This window comes from Garra rufa, chromosome 1 (genome assembly GCF_049309525.1).
Source record: "Garra rufa chromosome 1, GarRuf1.0, whole genome shotgun sequence".
In the NCBI taxonomy this organism is placed as follows: Eukaryota; Metazoa; Chordata; class Actinopteri; order Cypriniformes; family Cyprinidae; genus Garra; species Garra rufa.
The window spans coordinates 66,597,801-66,614,857 of record NC_133361.1 but is presented as its reverse complement, the minus strand read 5'-3'; the positions used below and the strand labels follow the sequence as shown (position 1 = coordinate 66,614,857).

At 37.0% G+C, this 17,057-nt stretch overlaps 1 protein-coding gene and 2 non-coding genes across 3 annotated transcripts; all 3 read left to right on the top strand.

Moving 5' to 3' along the window:
- The first annotated feature begins 12,525 nt into the window (after nucleotides 1-12,525).
- Nucleotides 12,526-16,052, top strand: LOC141318854 (uncharacterized). Its single transcript, XM_073833219.1, has one exon. The coding sequence runs from the start codon at nucleotides 12,526-12,528 to the stop codon at nucleotides 13,624-13,626; it is 1,101 nt and encodes a 366-aa protein (XP_073689320.1). The 3' UTR covers nucleotides 13,627-16,052.
- A 240-nt stretch (nucleotides 16,053-16,292) lies between these two features.
- On the top strand, nucleotides 16,293-16,366 carry trnat-agu (transfer RNA threonine (anticodon AGU)). The gene has a single exon. It is a non-coding gene; the product is annotated as a tRNA-Thr (tRNA).
- Nucleotides 16,367-16,816: 450 nt separating this feature from the next.
- On the top strand, nucleotides 16,817-16,890 carry trnat-cgu (transfer RNA threonine (anticodon CGU)). The gene has a single exon. It is a non-coding gene; the product is annotated as a tRNA-Thr (tRNA).
- The last annotated feature ends 167 nt before the right edge of the window (nucleotides 16,891-17,057 follow it).

The following is a 17,057-nucleotide window of genomic DNA, read 5'->3' as shown; positions in this document are numbered from 1 at the left end:
CTTGTTTACTTGCTCTTGGCCGGAATGGGGATTCCGTCCTGGCTGGAGGCTCGTCTCAGCGGATGCCCTGGTTGGCTGCGTGCTAGTCGGTCTTTCGGATGACGTCTTCGGGAATTCCTCAGGAGCTTGGAGTTGGGCAACGTGAGTTGCTCTCAGAGTTCGATTGGCGCTTGGGTTGCAAGGCGCGTAGGCTCTGAAGATTCAAACCGGGATGCGGAAGTCTTTGCAGTTTCTTGTGAGTTCTGGAGGGCAGGAATTCCTTGTAGTTGAAACGAGCAGGCGATCTTCGGCAGAGAAAGTTTAGAGTCTTTCAGGATGTTTCAGGGCTCTTCTCGCTCAGTTCAATCAGTTCAAGTCGGCACTTCAAGCACAATTCAAGTCCGCGCTTCAAGCACAATTCAAGCCAATGTTCTGGTTCGGGCCATTAGGTTTTAAGGGGTCTGTTAGACACGACCCTGGGGCTTGAAGACCAATGGCGTTGCCACGGGGGCGGGGTCATGTTTGATGCAATTCCTTCTGGCATGTGACTTATTAGGACACAGATTTATCTTCAATTTGGTTATCGATTATCAAACTACTGCAATGTATACAATATACACAATATGAAATTCTCATTCACTCAGACAACCTGCATTTCATCATGATCGTTCAAACGAAATCAAACATAGGGATATAAGGTTACACATGGAATACATACTTAATAACTGGATTAATTAAGGCACACAAGGCATAGTAAAGTACACGATTACACGGCACACATTGAACATAAAGGAAAGAGGGTATCCTATCCCTTTGCATAGTAAGTTCAATTGATTGGAATAGCGTTCTTGGTTTCTTTTTTTCTGTATCATATTTGTTAGCATGTAACGCACGTAGCGGGGGTTCAGCTTCGTGATGTGTGAAGGGAATTCTGAGGGGGGGGTTTCACAGCAGGAAGGCTATCCTGTGATCCATAATTTTTCTTAACTTAATTTGTTAACTCAAGTCACAAGTGGACAAACGGTCCGTTCTTTGGAGGGTCTCAGAAAGGGGGGGAGATGATCCCGCAGATTTCCCTCTTCCTGTGTCAGCGAATTCTTAGTCATGTGTTGGTGAAGGTGACAAATCTCCATTTGTTTTAATGGGTCTCTCAGCACAAATAGCTAGTTGTTCATTTGATAGGATTATCTTTATTGCTGCTTCGTTTCCTGGGCGATCAGCAGACGGAGATTTGGCGTAGACAAAGTGGCACCCAGTGGCTTCGCGCCGTTTTGGCAAATGGTTCAGATAAGAGAATCTTTGAACTTCCTTGGAGTATGGAGATTTGATTCGTTACTTGTTGTTTTGCGTAACTAAAATCCTACAAAGACAACATCAGAGAAGATCTCAGACAGAGATATGAGAACACACATCTGCAGCTGATATTAAACACAGCCACATTTCTTGACCCAAGGTTCAAGGACAGTTTTGTAACCTTAAAAGAAGAGGTTAAATAGAATCTTATGGTCAGTGTCAATTTGCTAGAAGCAGGTGACCAAAGTCAGCAAACATCATCTCCAGATGACAAGCAGCAACCAGCAAAAAAACCTAAATCAGATCTGAAGACACTGTTAACAAACATACAGGGGGAAAAAAAAGAGTGAACATGGAGAGGGTTCATCATCCAGAGAAGAAGGTGAGGGTGCAGAGAGGGAACTCAAAAATTAGTTCTCAGTGTATGAAATCAGTGCAGAAGAGGACCCACTCACATGGTGGAGGACACATGGGACAACTTTACCTCACCTTGCCCAGTTTGCTAAAAAGTATCTGTGCATCTCTGCTTCAAGTTCAGCTTCAGAGCGTGCATTTAGTACATCAGGGCTCATTTGCAGTCCAAGAAGGGCACGACTTACAGAGGAGCACGTTGACATGCTGGTGTTCCTAGCTCAAAATCTGAAAGTTGCAAAACAACTTTAAGATATAGTAATGTGTGTCAATCTCACTCAACTCTGTTAAGAAAATCGGCATATTGCAGTAACGTATTCCATTTAAATATTTTCTTTACTAATTTGTTACTTGATGCATAAGATTGCTCTGATTTTGATTTTGTTTTTGCTTGAAGTTTAAGTATCTTTTGGTGATATTGTGATTGGATTTGATTTTACTTACAAAACATTGCACTTTTTTCAATTGCACTTTATTGGTTTTTGAATGTATGGCAATCTGAGAGGCTTTTGAACAAGGGCACTACCTCATGAGATTTTTGGCATTTATGTAAAATATACCTCATTTTCTTGTTCTAGACTTGTTTTATATATCTTTAAATAACAAAAAAAAAATTACCCCCTTAATATTGTGTTTATTTTTCTCCGAAAATGGTATCGAAAATGGTATCGAATATCGTTATTTATCAAGGTATCGTATCGAAGTTAGAAATTCCAGTATCGTGACAACACTAGTCCAAAGTTATGTTCTCTGATGAAAGTAAATTTTTATTTCCTTTGGAAATAAAACATATTTTGCACAATGGCCAGGAGTGTCAGGATTTGAGTCTTGTCTGTCCTGTTTTCCCAGTGTTTTTCCCCCTCTGTTTCTAGTATAAATGGTTTAGTCCTTGTCCTACCCCTTTTGGTTTAGTCTTAGTTGGTTTAGTCTTGCCCATATTTGGTACTTCCCCCTTGTTATCCTGTTATCTCGTTTGTAACCACGCCTTGTTTTCAGTGTATTTAAATCTGTGTCAGTTCACACCCCAGGGTCCGTCGATAATGTTCCTTCATGTTTTTGTCAGCTCCAAGCTATTTGTTTTGTTTTCTTTAAATAAATATCAGTGTTTTATTTTACTCCGATTTCCAGCATCTGCTTCTCCACTCCTCAACCTGCTTATATTGTGACAAGGAGAATCTTACCTATGAATGGCAAAAACAATTTAAATGGGACATTTGAGCAAAAAACTAATACATTGAAATATATTATATCATACAGTTTTTAATTGTTTTCTATTTTAATGACATAAGCTAAAGTGTGTTACCTGCAGTAACTAGACAGGATCAGTCCACCCCTCATCTATTTCAGTTCTCTAGTGACCTCTGCCCGCTCATTCTGCCATGCCTGCACAACGGTAGGAATTGTGTACAAGTGCTGATGGCGGAAGAAGGTACCAACACTGATGCTCTGAATCCCAAACAGCTTCAACATCCTGATGGTCTGAGTAGCCATGCAACCCGGAAAAATGGATGACCCCACTCAATTGTTGCAGGCCGGCATATTTCCATGTAGCATTGGCTGATTATTCCAAAAACGCTGATAGTCACATGCTGCACAGACCTAAGAGATGTAAGAAAATGTGGAAAGTTTCTAATACATACAACCATAAAAACAACAAAGTATATAAATAAAATACATGTTGTGGCACAACTGATTTTTTTCTTTTACCAGAAACTTATAAGAAAATACTTGCTTTATTTTTACAAAAGTTCCCTCCTGCTTCTCAACCTTTACTTGGGTTTCCCCACAACTGTAACGCCAGGCCAGCAGAGGGAGCCCTTACTCACACTAACTGTTGCTGCTCCCTCTGCTACCTCTGTGGTAACTTCCTGTTTGTCTGCCATATAAGCAGGGCCTAAACTAAACAGGCCTTGCGAAGAATTGATTTGCTGTTGCGGACTCTACTAAGCGTTTCTCTTGTTTCATTGCCTTGTCTTGTTATTTTCACGGTTTTGTTTCACAGTCATAGTTTTGTTTTCATTGCCATAGTTTTACCTTGTTTCACTGTTTTGTTATTTTGCTACTTTGGACTGCTCAGTTGGATTTGACCCACGCCTGATTACTGGATTACGCTTTTGTCTTGCCTTCGTGTTACTGTCTGTTTGGATATTGACCCTGCCTGTCTGACCACGATCTGTTCAATAAAGCTCAAAGAGTCCTCGTTACAACAACATGCAGGACAAATTGTAAATGGAGACATAAGCTGGTTTCGGCACATAATTAACTGGTCAGGATATATTTATATATATTTTAACTGACACAATTTGGTCATGCACAATCTAAATTTAAAAGAATAAGTCTTACTTGAGTTCAGGGTGAGATTCCTCATCAGATAAGTCACTTGTCATTTCCTCCTCTGGGATCCATGACACATCACCAGGTTTGTCCATGAAAGCAGAAGATGATTCATCATTGTTGTGCACAGGACTGGGCAGTAGAGTTGATGTTTGTTTCTCAAACCTTTCTGTCTGAGTCCCCACACTGACCATCTTGGGCTGTGCCTGGACAGCTAGAATGAAAAAAATGTCCACCTTTATAAAATTGTGCAACAGGATTATATCACTGCTAAGGTACCGCTGTTCAACCTACTGCAACATCAAACATCTCTGTCACAAAATCTAAATGTGTTATTTCAATTATGTTTAAAAAATGTTTAACGGTACTGACCTATCAGGATGCATTTTCAGAAGCCTGATTAAATTAGATGTAGTTGAGCCTGAATCTTTTATCCTCGTATTACATATTTTACTTCTTCTGTTTGGGCCGTCTTGTTTGAAGTTTTTAAATCCAAAGCTAATGATGAATGGCACAGCAGTCCTAAATATTAGAAACTATAAGCTAATATTTTATGTGTATATATGTGTGTGTGTGTGTATATATATATATATATATATATATATATATATATATATATATAAACTCAGCAAAAAAAGAAACGTCCTCTGACTTTCAACTGTTTTTACTTTCAGTAAACTTAATGTGTAAATATTTGTATGAACACTAAAAGAGTCAACACCATAAGATATAAAAAAATAATAATAATAATGTTTCACAGACATGTGACTAACAGAAATAGAATAATGTATCCCTGAATGAAGGGAGGTTCAAAATCAAAAGTACCTGGTGTGGCCACCAGCTGCTTAAAGTACTGCAGTGCATCTCCTCCTCATGGACTGGACCAGATTTGTCAGTTCTTGCTGTGAGATGTTACCCCACTCTTCCACCAAGGCACTTGCAAGTTCCTGGACATTTCTGGGGGGAATGTTGTTACACGTGGTCTTCCACTGTGAGAATGATCAGCTGTCTTTCCTGTCTCCCTGTAGCGCTGTCTTAGGCGTCTCACAGTGCGGACATGGCAATATATTGCCCTAGCCACATCAGCAGTCCTCATGCCTCCCTGCAGCATGCCTAATGCACGTTCACGCAGATGAGCAGGGACCCTGGGCATCTTTCTTTGGGTGTTTTTCACAGTCTGTAGACAAGCCTCTTTAGTGTCCTGCGTTTTTAGAACGGTGACCTTAAATACCTACTTTCTGTAAGCTGTTAAGGTCTTAACGACCATTCCACAGGTGCATGTTAATTAATTGATTATGGTTAATTGAACATGCATGGAAAACATTGTTTAAACCCTTTACAATAAAGATCTGTAAAGTTATTTGTGTTTTTACAACATTATTGTTGAAACACACAGTCCTGAAAAAGGGACGTTTCTTTTTTTGCTGAGTTTATATATATATATATATATATATATTGTATAGCTATAATAGTTGTTAATAATAGGAAATTATAGTGCCTTGAATTTATTAAGTAAGGTTTAATTTAGTTCATTTCGCTCTCTGGAAATGTTAAGAAAAAATAGCGTTTTTATTCGGAATTCGTTCTTAATCCCTGGTTTTAAACAAGCATATAGCTACATGAGATAATTTATATATTATTGCTTGAATAAACGTTAAAAAATGGTGCTAAATTTTATAATTAAGGAAATTAAACAGACCTAGGCATTTGAAAAGACATAGTGAAATGTGTAATCCCTGGTTTTAAACAAGCATATACATGGGATAATTTATATATTATTGCTTGAATAAATGTTTAAAAATAGTGCTAGAAGTTTTATAATTAAGGAAATTAAACAGACCTGAAAAGACATAGTGAAATGTGTCTCATAATTCCAAAAAGAAAGAGAAGCATTGGACATAATCAAAATATTCGAGACATTTATTAGGAATACCATTTTCTTAACAATTAAGATGCTGCATGTGTTTATCCAGTCTAATCCCCGACTTTCCCAACAAAAATCCCACCCCCTCTCAGAAAATACATAGGCTAAAGCTGACATAACTGAGCTATATGCGTTTAAAAGTAGCCTATTAAAATGGTACAATGGCATTGCTCAGTTCAACGTGTTGGGAAATCGGGCATTTTGTCCTGCGTCAGCATTTATTCAACACGTTAGTAACGCTCAACGTTCAAAAGGTAAATATTATTCAGCCAATAAAGTGTAGGTCTATGTATTTCATAGAAAAGTGTGTCTAGTACTATATAAATTACAGAGGTTTAATTGCATCTTTATTTCAAACGACCCGACCGTCCGCGACCCGAATATCATTAAAAATATTTTTGGATGACTCATAACCATGGGCACCCGCTCATTTCGGATCAACCCGCGCATCACTGGTCCCCATCACTGCTGGAAGATGCAATGTACATGCAGATAAAGCTCTCCAAAGGAAGTTTACAGAAAGTGAATGCAATAGACTGCATTAGCACAAGGAACCCATCACACATTATCATTACTGGTCTCCACACTGATTCTTTTCCCAAACAACTTGCAATAATCAGTTTGCAATAATTACATTAAAATAGTACAGCTGCAGTGGTGTGGTGACTGAGGACATTAGTTGCTACAGGGATATAAGAGTGGCCTTTAATAGGATGTCTCACCATTAACTCGTATGCATATATGGGCGCTGTTTTTTTTTTCTTGTACATTCTGTGTAATGCTTTCTGTGGCTTCAATATTTACAATATAATCTTTGCGTCCCTGATGGAAAAGTTGGATTGTGGCTTTTGACCGTAGCATTACTCCTTTGGGGTGTAAGGGCACCCTCTGTAATACTTCATTATCCTCCTCTGTTTTTCTCTCTTTAACCCTTTTCTGAAGACTCGGATTTCTGAAGACAGTTCATTGTCATTTCTTCTGAATTTCTTTTGTGTTTGCAATTCATCCAATTCATCCATACTATGGCAAGGTTGTTGTTTTATTAAGGTTGTTAATGTACAGCAGTTACAAAAATTTGCCCAGATTTTCAGCGACTATTGGCATAATAACACTCATTATCATATATTATTAGGGAAAGTATCACCTTCAGACACTGCTTTCACATTTAACTCAGAGATTGATTAGCAGGACCAAAGACACCAATTAAAGAAACTAAGCATCAATAAAAACCAAAAAGTGACACTTAATGTGTGTATAAATACAAATGTGAAATCATGTTAAGCTAAATATATTCAGTTTATTTTTTTATTTATGTATCTGCTTTTTTTCTTAGGCTTAAATTTTGACCAACATAATTATATTTTGCAGTAATTGTTATATACACACATCTATTTTAAGTAACTATTTGCTTATTTCTGTGGTTACTTTAATCTCCAAGGTACTTTAATACAGGGGCGGATTTAGCCATTTTGGGGCCCGAGGCAAACACAGACATGGGGCCCTCTAAATCTTCTGTTCCTCCTTGTAAAACTGTAACATCTTATTTTCATAATATATTACCTGTGCAATATTTATTGTCTATTCACAAGTAGGGCTGCACGATAAATCGAAATGAAATCACAATTGTGATTAATCGAAAGCTGTGATTGTCATGCGTGTCTTTTAGTGAAGCACAGTGATCTGTGATCTCCATTTCTATGTGATCTGTGATCAACAGTAAATCTTCATCCGATGGCCAGAGGGCGCTCTCTCTCAGAAACGCCAAAACACCTGAAGGAGAAATCTAGAAAACATCTATCGCTGCAGCTGAATAAAGCTAAATAAAGATTGAACTGCTTTCATTGATTCAAAGTGACTAATAAACACACGACTACAGTGCCTTCATCACTGCTTAGAATACTATGAACTATGTTCTGTGCGTTATTATGTGTAAGAAGCCACATCATTTCACAGAAGGATTAATTTCAATCACTCGACTGATGTTATGAAGTAAGTTTGGAGTAAAAATATTATTTAAGGAGGTATTTTCACGTGCTTTGAGATGGTGCCTAAATTGGAAAAGTTGTTTATAGTCTTCTATCTTGTTTTACTAAAACGAGAAGAAACACACGCCATAAATCATGTAAATTATCAATACGGACACATAAATGCATCGAATGAGCAGCCTGGACTGTCAGCAGCAATGGGTAGCTCCTCTCTGCTGGCAATACAGCTAGTTTAAACTCTAACGTTAGTGTCACAAGAAATGACATCAGCTTCTTTCTGCTTTTTAGCTTTAGCGTCGTCAGCTGGTGACGGTAACATCACAAAAAAGTTTGTTACCTTTGGTAGTGTTGCTATTTTATTTATTTTTTGCTGTCTTTTTTTTGCTTCGCTTCATTTTAGCTCCGTACACACGCCGTCTGTCAATCATTTCCGCAGTTCTGCAGCAGATGCGCAGTGACGTGAAATAATGGAATAGTCCAACAGTGTGGCGTTTGAGGGTGCCCGCGCCCGAGTGCCCTTAAAATATATTCTATATAAAAGTATTCTGATGACTTTTCAGAGAATTTTTGACATTTGCCATAAAGTAAAAAAAAAATAAATAAAAACAATTTTGAGGGGGCCCCTTGCAGCTCGGGACCCAAGGCAACTGCCTACCTTTGCCTAATGGCAAAGTCCGCCCCTGCTTTATATATATATATATATATATATATATATATATATATATATATATAGTGGTGGGCCGTTATCGGCGTTAACGTGCTGCGTTAACGTGAAACTCTTATCGCGCGATAAAAAAAATATCGCCGTTAATCTATTCTCAAATTTGGGTTGGGAGCTGGGTCTAAACTACGCAAGCTATGATGACTTTCACCTTGATAGTTTAACGCGGATGTATACCGAAGACTGTAGTAGAATATGGTCGCGCGTTTAAGTCTCCTCCGCCAAAACACAGACGGGATCGCGTCATCCTCCATTCATAAAAACCGAATCTACTATAGCGAAATGCCACGTAAATTCGTCGTTTTTTGGATTCATAAATCAAATGTTGGTCAGTCACTTAATTCAAATCGCGATATGGACTAGTGTATGTGAAAACTTAAATGCAAAAAGACCGTTTTAATAGGAATCCGATATGTTCCGTTTGCCTAGCTGTATGTATGCATTGCGGAGACGCGCTTTTACTACACGTATACTGAAACACACGTGACGCTCCCGGTAATTTTTGGCATTTGCATCTCACATGAACAGATAAACTCAATCTCCCAAACTGCTGTGAGTGTCACTTTTACCGTTTCATTTGAGAAAACTAGCATCATATCATACTGTATACACAGAAACTTCTCGGCAACCTGTCAAAATAAAAGTACGGTGTAACATGTAATGGGCTGGGTAGGTGTTGACGTTAAAAAAAACACAATCTAATAGGTAGAAAAAATAATTTCATTGTTAGTTAGTTAGTAAACACAAGTACATCTAATTGAACATAATTTATTTTCATCAACAAATTATCATAGAACAGCTTCATGAGCTTTATGATCCATTCTCAAAGACTTTAAGTCATTATTTGGGTAGCACACATATTCTGAATGCCTTCAGCAGAATTCAAATTAGCCATTTTAATCTAGATTAATCTAGATTAATTCCAAAATTTAATCTAGATTAATCTAGATTAAAAAAATTAATCTATGCCCACCCCTAATATATATATATATATATATATATATATAAAACCATTTTAATTAAAGATTTCCATTCAGACAGACAGTCAAAATCAACATTTTTTAATCCACTTTCAATGTGATCCTTTACAGTTCTATGGACCTTTAATGAAATCTACTTGAACCAAATAAATATTATGAACTAAATATTATTGCCTTTATAGTCCTGAAATTTGATGAAAAGATACTGATTTTGCATTTAAAAATAAGTCTTTTAATAATAAATTCTATACTCTAACGAACAGGACTTTTATTTTGTCCTGCTGAAGACGTCATAAGGCTGCGCTGCGCTCCTGTCTGTTTTGATTCGGCTGAAGAAAGGTGAGTGTTTTTAAACTTTTTTAAAGTGTTTAAATCAAAACAACTCGGTTAGAGAATGTTTTTTAAAAATGTGAAATGAATTATTACCGAGTGTAACTTATTAAGGCTATTTTGTGTGAATAAAGCGCTCCTGCACACGAGTAACAGAAACAGTGCGTCTCGTTTATCTGAACCAGTTTATTATAAACACGAATTCACTGATGGAGAAACGGATCTTTGAGAAATTCCGAGTGAATTGAATCGGTTGATTCGCAAAATGATTCAGTGTTTCGAGTCACCAGACGCTGATGACACACTGCTGACCAAAACTGGAAATGCAACGAAAATAACATCATAATAATCATCATGGGTAATGATTTTTAATGAACCTGTAATACATTAAATGTAGCATATTTCAGTAAAGACCCAGTTAAACTTAATGCAAATAGGAATCTTCTGTGTATCCTTTTTATTCATTTCAGTTTATTTTTTCATTATTATTCTGAACTTAAACAGGACAAAGTGTTCAAACACACAGAAAAAACAGATCAATGTGACACAATTATAAAGATGGCCAGTGTTGCCAGATTGGAAATGTCCAAGTATCGTACCAGAAGCTCAAAATTATCGTATTTGGGAGAAAATTATCGTATTTGAGTCAAACGTTCAAAATAAAGATATTTATCTAGATGTTACAGCTATTTCTCCTTTTCAGCACTCATTTTCTATACCTTATTGCAATGCTAAACTAATTATCTTACCTGAGTCAAACGTTCAAAATACAGCTATTAATCTAGATGTTACAGCTATTTATCCTTTTCAGCACTCATTTTCTGTACTTTATTGTTAAACTAACAACCTCAGTTTTGAAACAACTGACCTAAGTGCGACAGGAACGTTAACTTGTGCTCGTGAGAGAGAGCCATTCTCCACGATGATTGGTTGAGAAGACGTAAGATTGGATGAAAGACATGCGTAACACCACGTTGTTCACGTCTCCTCACAATCATGAAGGTAGACGTAGGATCCACACAGCTAGATCTTTGAGAATAGAAGCTCTATAATTACAACGACCATGGTGTCACAAAATTCTGAAATTATCGTACATTGTGGTATTATTGATCGTACATCGTACAGAGGTCAAAATTATGGTACAAATACGATAATTATCGTACGTCTGGCAACACTGAAGATGGCGTTTATTAAAGAGGAGAGTGAAGACATGAGGATTGAGGAAACGTTCAGAGTCAAACATGAAGATACTGAGGAACAAACAGGTTGGTTTTCATTCTCAAAGCTCAAATAGAATTTAATGTTTTGTGTATTAATTAAACATTTTATTTGTGTAATACTAAAACTTGGATATTACAATATTTAGAGCTTCAAAAACATCAGTCTGCTAGTAATATGAAACATTTCTCCAGTTGACACAGCTTGCTCTAGTTACTGCATGCTGTCTACATTAGTTCTTGATTTAAAGAGCTGTAAAGAGCAGATAACATGGCAAGTATGTTTATAATAATGCAAAATAATATGTAAAAATATATATATAATTATCTTGATCTTCTGTCCTCCTCAGTTGTAAATGTATCATCAGAAGTTGATCTAGGATGAGTGTTTCTTCTCTTCTTCACGTAGCAGAAGCACATGTTGGATCATATTAAGACCCACAATGTAAATTTGAGGAACAAACTTTTTTCAGACAGACTGAGACTGGCTCGTATATGATCCAATCAGTTAATGCTGTCTTTTACTTTACATTTACAAACAGAATACATTTTGAGAATAGTTTAGATAGTACCACACACAACTTGTGTACTATAGAGTTATTTTGAAATGCAATATTAGAAGCTTTCTTAAAGGAGTAGTTCACTCCTTTCACAGATAATGTACTCACCCCCTTGTCATCCAAGATGTTCATGTCTTTCTTTCTTCAGTCGTAAAGAAATTGTGTTTTTTGAGGAAAACATTTCAGGATTTCTCTCCATATAATGGACTTCTATTGTGCCCCTGAGTTTGAGCTTCCAAAAAGGAGTTTAAATGCAGCTTCAAAGGGCTCTAAATGTTCCCAGCCGAAGAGAAGGGACTTATCTAGCGAAATGATCGGGTATTTTCGAAAAACATTTATAACTTATATACTTTTTAATCTCAAACCCTCATCTTGCTGAGACAAGACAAGAATTTGAGGTTAAAAAGTACAGAAATTGTAAACATTTTTAGAAAATAACCAATTTTTTTCTAGATAAGACCTTTTTTTCCTTGGCTGTGATCAGTTAGAGCCCTTTGAAGCTGCGTTTTGGAAGTTCAAACTCGGGGGCACCATAGACATCCATTAAATGGAGAGAAATCCTGAAATGTTTTACTTAAAAAACAGTTTCCTTATGACTGAAGAAAGAAAGATATGAACATCTGTGATGACAAGAGGGTGAGTACATTATCTGTAAATTTTTAAAAGTGTTTCTAGCCATCCAAGCATGCTTATATGTCTATGTAAAGGTGCATAACACAAACTCAAAATGTTAATAATAATTCCGCTCCTTAACGGATAGCATGGTGCTATGCTATTCAACTGGGTTTAACATGCATTTGTTTTTTTTTGCCTTAGACATTGTGACAGTAAAAGTGGAGAGTCAAGATCTGTATGAAATAGAAGAGAAAGATATAAAACATCCTGATTTCATAACTGGAGAAAAATCTTTTAGTTTTTCACAGACTGAAAAAACTTCCTCCCAAAAAAGAGCTCAGAAGACTGGAACTACAAGTCATTTCTTCTGCCAACATTGTGGAAAGAGTTTTAGTAAAAACAGAAACCTTAAAGTCCACATTAAAATTCACACTGGAGAGAAACCTTACACCTGCCAACATTGTGGGAAGAGCTTCCTAAGAACAGAGGATTTTAAGAGTCACCTGAGAGTTCACACTGGAGAGAAGCCGTTTGAATGTGGTCAGTGTGGAAAACGTTTCTCACATAAATCAACCGTTTCTAATCATACGAGGATTCACACTGGAGAGAAGCCTTTCATCTGCAAACTGTGTGGAAAAACCTGGAATCAAAAAGAAAAACTCAAGATTCACACGAGAGTTCACACTGGAGAGAAGCCTTTCACATGTGATCAGTGTGGAAAATGTTTCTCATACAGAGAAAGCCTTAATATCCACATGAGAATTCACACCGGAGAGAAACCTTACATCTGTCCTCAGTGTGGAAAGAGTTTCACGGTTAAAGGAAACCTTAAGATTCACATTAGAAGTCACACGGGAGAGAACCCGTTCACATGCAATCAGTGTGGAAAGTGTTTCAGAAATAATTTAAGCCTTAATAATCACATGAGGATTCATTCAAGAGAGAACGGTTTTAAATGTCATCAATGTGAAAAGAGTTTCACAGACATGAATCACCTTAAGGAACATGTTGAAATTCACATTGGAGAAACGCCTTTCATGTGTCATCACTGTGGAAAGAGTTTTACACAAAAAGCAAACCTTGAGAATCACATGAGAGTTCACACTGGAGAAAAATCTTTCACCTGCCCTCAGTGTGGAAAGAGATTCACGGTTAAAGGAAACCTAAAAGTTCACATGAGAATACACACAGGAGAGAGACCTTACAAGTGTCTTCAGTGTGAGGAGACTTTCACATATCAACATGACCTGAAAAACCATTTGCAAAATCATGTTTAGACAACAGAGTGATTCATTGGATTACCCTCTTCTCATTTCTTCACACATCTACAGCTATGGAATTATGTTAAAGGGATAGTTCACCCAGAAATGAAAATTTGATGTTTATCTGCTTACCCCCAGGGCATCTAAGATGTAGGTGACTTTGTTTCTTCAGCAGAACACAAACGAAGATTTTTGACTAAAACCGGTGCAGTCTGTCAGTCATATAATCGAAGTGGATGGGCACCAAACCTTTAAAAGTAAAACAACACATGCACAGACAAATCCAAATTACACCCTGCGGCTCATGAAGATAAAATGTATTAAATGTAAGTCCAACATGTGAACATTGGGTCATTTATTTTGGTTGAGTCCACAGATTTGAAAGTTCTGTTGTGAATGGTTTTGTTTTTATTCAAGGGCATTTGAGACTGATTTTGCCCATGACCCCATTGTTGACCTATTAGGCTGGTCTTCATATTTGGAGACCCATGGTCCCAATCAGACTTAGGCAGTTCAGTGTGTGATGACAATAGCAAAAAAGACAACATATTCTGTGTGGGATGTGAGTTTATAATGTCTAATAAGGTAATAATGTAGCTGGCCATAACTGGATAAACACTAGTAGTGAAAATGTATTTTATATAACCTTTTCCTGTGATTTTTATTTATTTATTTTTACTTTTTTATGCATTTTAAATATGTTTTCTGTTTGCATGTGTACAAGTGTGTCTCAAAAAATTAGAATTTCATGGAAAAGTTCTTTATTTTTTGTAATTTAATTATTCAAAGGAAACTTTCTTATATTCTAGATTCATTGCAAACAAACTGAAATATTTCAAGAGGTTTTTTTTTTTAGTTTTAATTCAGATTGATACAACCTAAAAAAAAATATACAAAAAATCAGTCCCTCAAAAAATTTGAATATTTTTTCCAAAGATCAAAAAGATATACAAAACAGAAATGTTCAAGATCTCTGAAGTAGATTTAATTATTCACTTAATAATTGGTTGGGGCTCCTTTTACACAAATTACGGCTTCAATGCGGCGTGACATGGAGGCAATAATCCTGTGGCACTGCTGAGGCGTTTTTGAAGCCCAGGCATCAGAATAATACATCAAAAAATATCTAGCAACATTTCAGTTTGTGTGCAATGAATCTAGAATAAAAAAGGTTTGCTTTTTTGAATTAAATTGCAACAAATATAGAACTTTTTCATGATATTCTATTTTTTTTTTTTAGATGCACTAGTTGTGTATGTGCAATGTGATCTAATGAGAATTTGTATGTATTTTTTGTGAAACTGTGTGCATGTGTTGATTAACAACTTCAGGCTAACTTTGAAGAGCTACATGTGCAAAGCTATCTGAATACACCTCACACCTTGAAGACTACAGTGGAGAACTATATAACTTCAAAGAACATGACCCACATTTAATCTCAAGCTAGCTCAGAAACTTTATTTCAAATTAAAGAAACTGATGAAAGGATAGTTCACCAAAAATGAAAACTGTCATCATTTACTTGACATTTTAAAATGATTTCCAGTGAAGCGAATTAATATGTTGTCTAATATATAATATACCTGAACAGTATATCACAGATGGGGAGTTGAGCTTGCAGTGGCCACGTCTGATGACAGCCTTCAGACAGGTAAAGATTACCTGAATGTTGAGGTGAAGCTCTTCAAGGGCCTTGTCATGCCAGAAAAAAAACATGAAATATGGGCTGCATTTCAGTACAAATCCAAGACAGGAACTTGGTGTCTTGCATCATAGTCATCCTTGGAATCTGCGACTGTAAATAACAGCCTATTATTAAATGTTTTGCTGAATCATCACACAAGGGCATAGGTTTGTTTTGATAGTTGCTCTGTAGTTTATGAATCTTCACATCAGATTTTCTTGCCATAAATTTAGTCTTAATATAACACTATTAGATACGAAATATCTAAATACAATGCATTACAAATGCAACGTTTTGCTTAATAGTCAAATCTGAATAAAATCACATTCATCATTTGAGAGGGTGCAACACAGTTCACAGTTGTGCTTGTTGTCTGGTTTTCATTTATCAGGCTGTGTCAAGTTCTCTTTCTCTCCACTTTTGTTTACCACCAGAATAGCTTCCAAGTTCATTGGCCCATCCTGAACCAGCCAACCTAAACCAATGCATTTTACATTTAAAATGTGTGGCTCACCAGAATCAAATAAGATTGATAGATGATGAAGTGCATGGTAAAAACTAAAATTTAATTCATAATATGTCATATTTAAAATATAGAAAGAATACAAAAAGTAACAAAGCCATTAAGGTTTGGAATAACACGAGAGAGATAAAAGAATTTGAACTTTTTGGGTGGACCATATTTTAAGATTTTATAGCAGATAAAAAAAAAATTATGAAGCAAAAAGAATCAATTACAGTATTGGTCAAATGTCTGTTATGCTTATCAAATCTGCCTTTATGCGATAAAAATACAAAAATAAAGTGATTTTGTGAAATGTCATTATAACAATGTTTTCTGTTTTAATATAATTTTAAAAATAATTCATTTCTGTGATGCAAAGCTAAATAATCAGCATCATTATTTTTCTAGGTTTCAGTGTCATGCGATCCTTCAGAAATCTAATATGCTGATTTGATACTCTGAGCAGCCCTCCCCACGCCTAACATGCGGGTTGGCACCGTGGCTTAGTTGGTCAAAGCGCCTGTCTAGTGAACAGGAGATTCTGGGTTCGAATCCCAGCGGTCCCTTGGGCTGAGCTCTAGTCCAGCAAGCGTTCCTAAATTGTGCACAGACCTGCTTGCTCAGTGCACAGCTTGACACTCGGCCAAGCTGGACGTGCTCTCTGGCGCAATGGATAGCGTGTTGTGCTTCTAGACTGCCAGATGAGGCCATTCAAAAGTTGTGGGCTCGAGTCCCATCAGATTTGTGCTTTTTGGAATTTTGTTATTATGGCTAAGGCCATAATAAGAGTGTTGCCCTCAGACAGCAGAAACCATTTTGAGGCCTCCTGTTCTCAGTGTACATTGATTTAAAAAAAAAAATGTCAATCATATTTAAAAGGTAGCAAAACATACCCAAGAACCAATTCAGTGAGGTATGGCAATCACTGTCTTGCATCAAGTGGAGGCAGCAGGACATTCAAAGTGTTGATTCATGCATCCTCTGAGCCGCCCTCCCCACCCCTTTACGTGCGGGGTGGCGCCGTGGCTTAGTTGGTTAAAGCGCCTGTCTCGTAAACAGGAGATCCTGGGTTCAAATCCCAGCGGTGCCTTGGGCGGCTTTGCAGTCCAGCAAGCGCAAGCTTTTCCGAAAGCGACCCGGAAACAGGGATAGCTAGGGCAGCGAGTGGGTAATTTTGCAAATCGCCCAGACTCAGTTGTCGGCAAACGCCTTAAAGCTGTCCAGCGCACGGTCAGCCAACCCTTGGCCTCTTCTCTG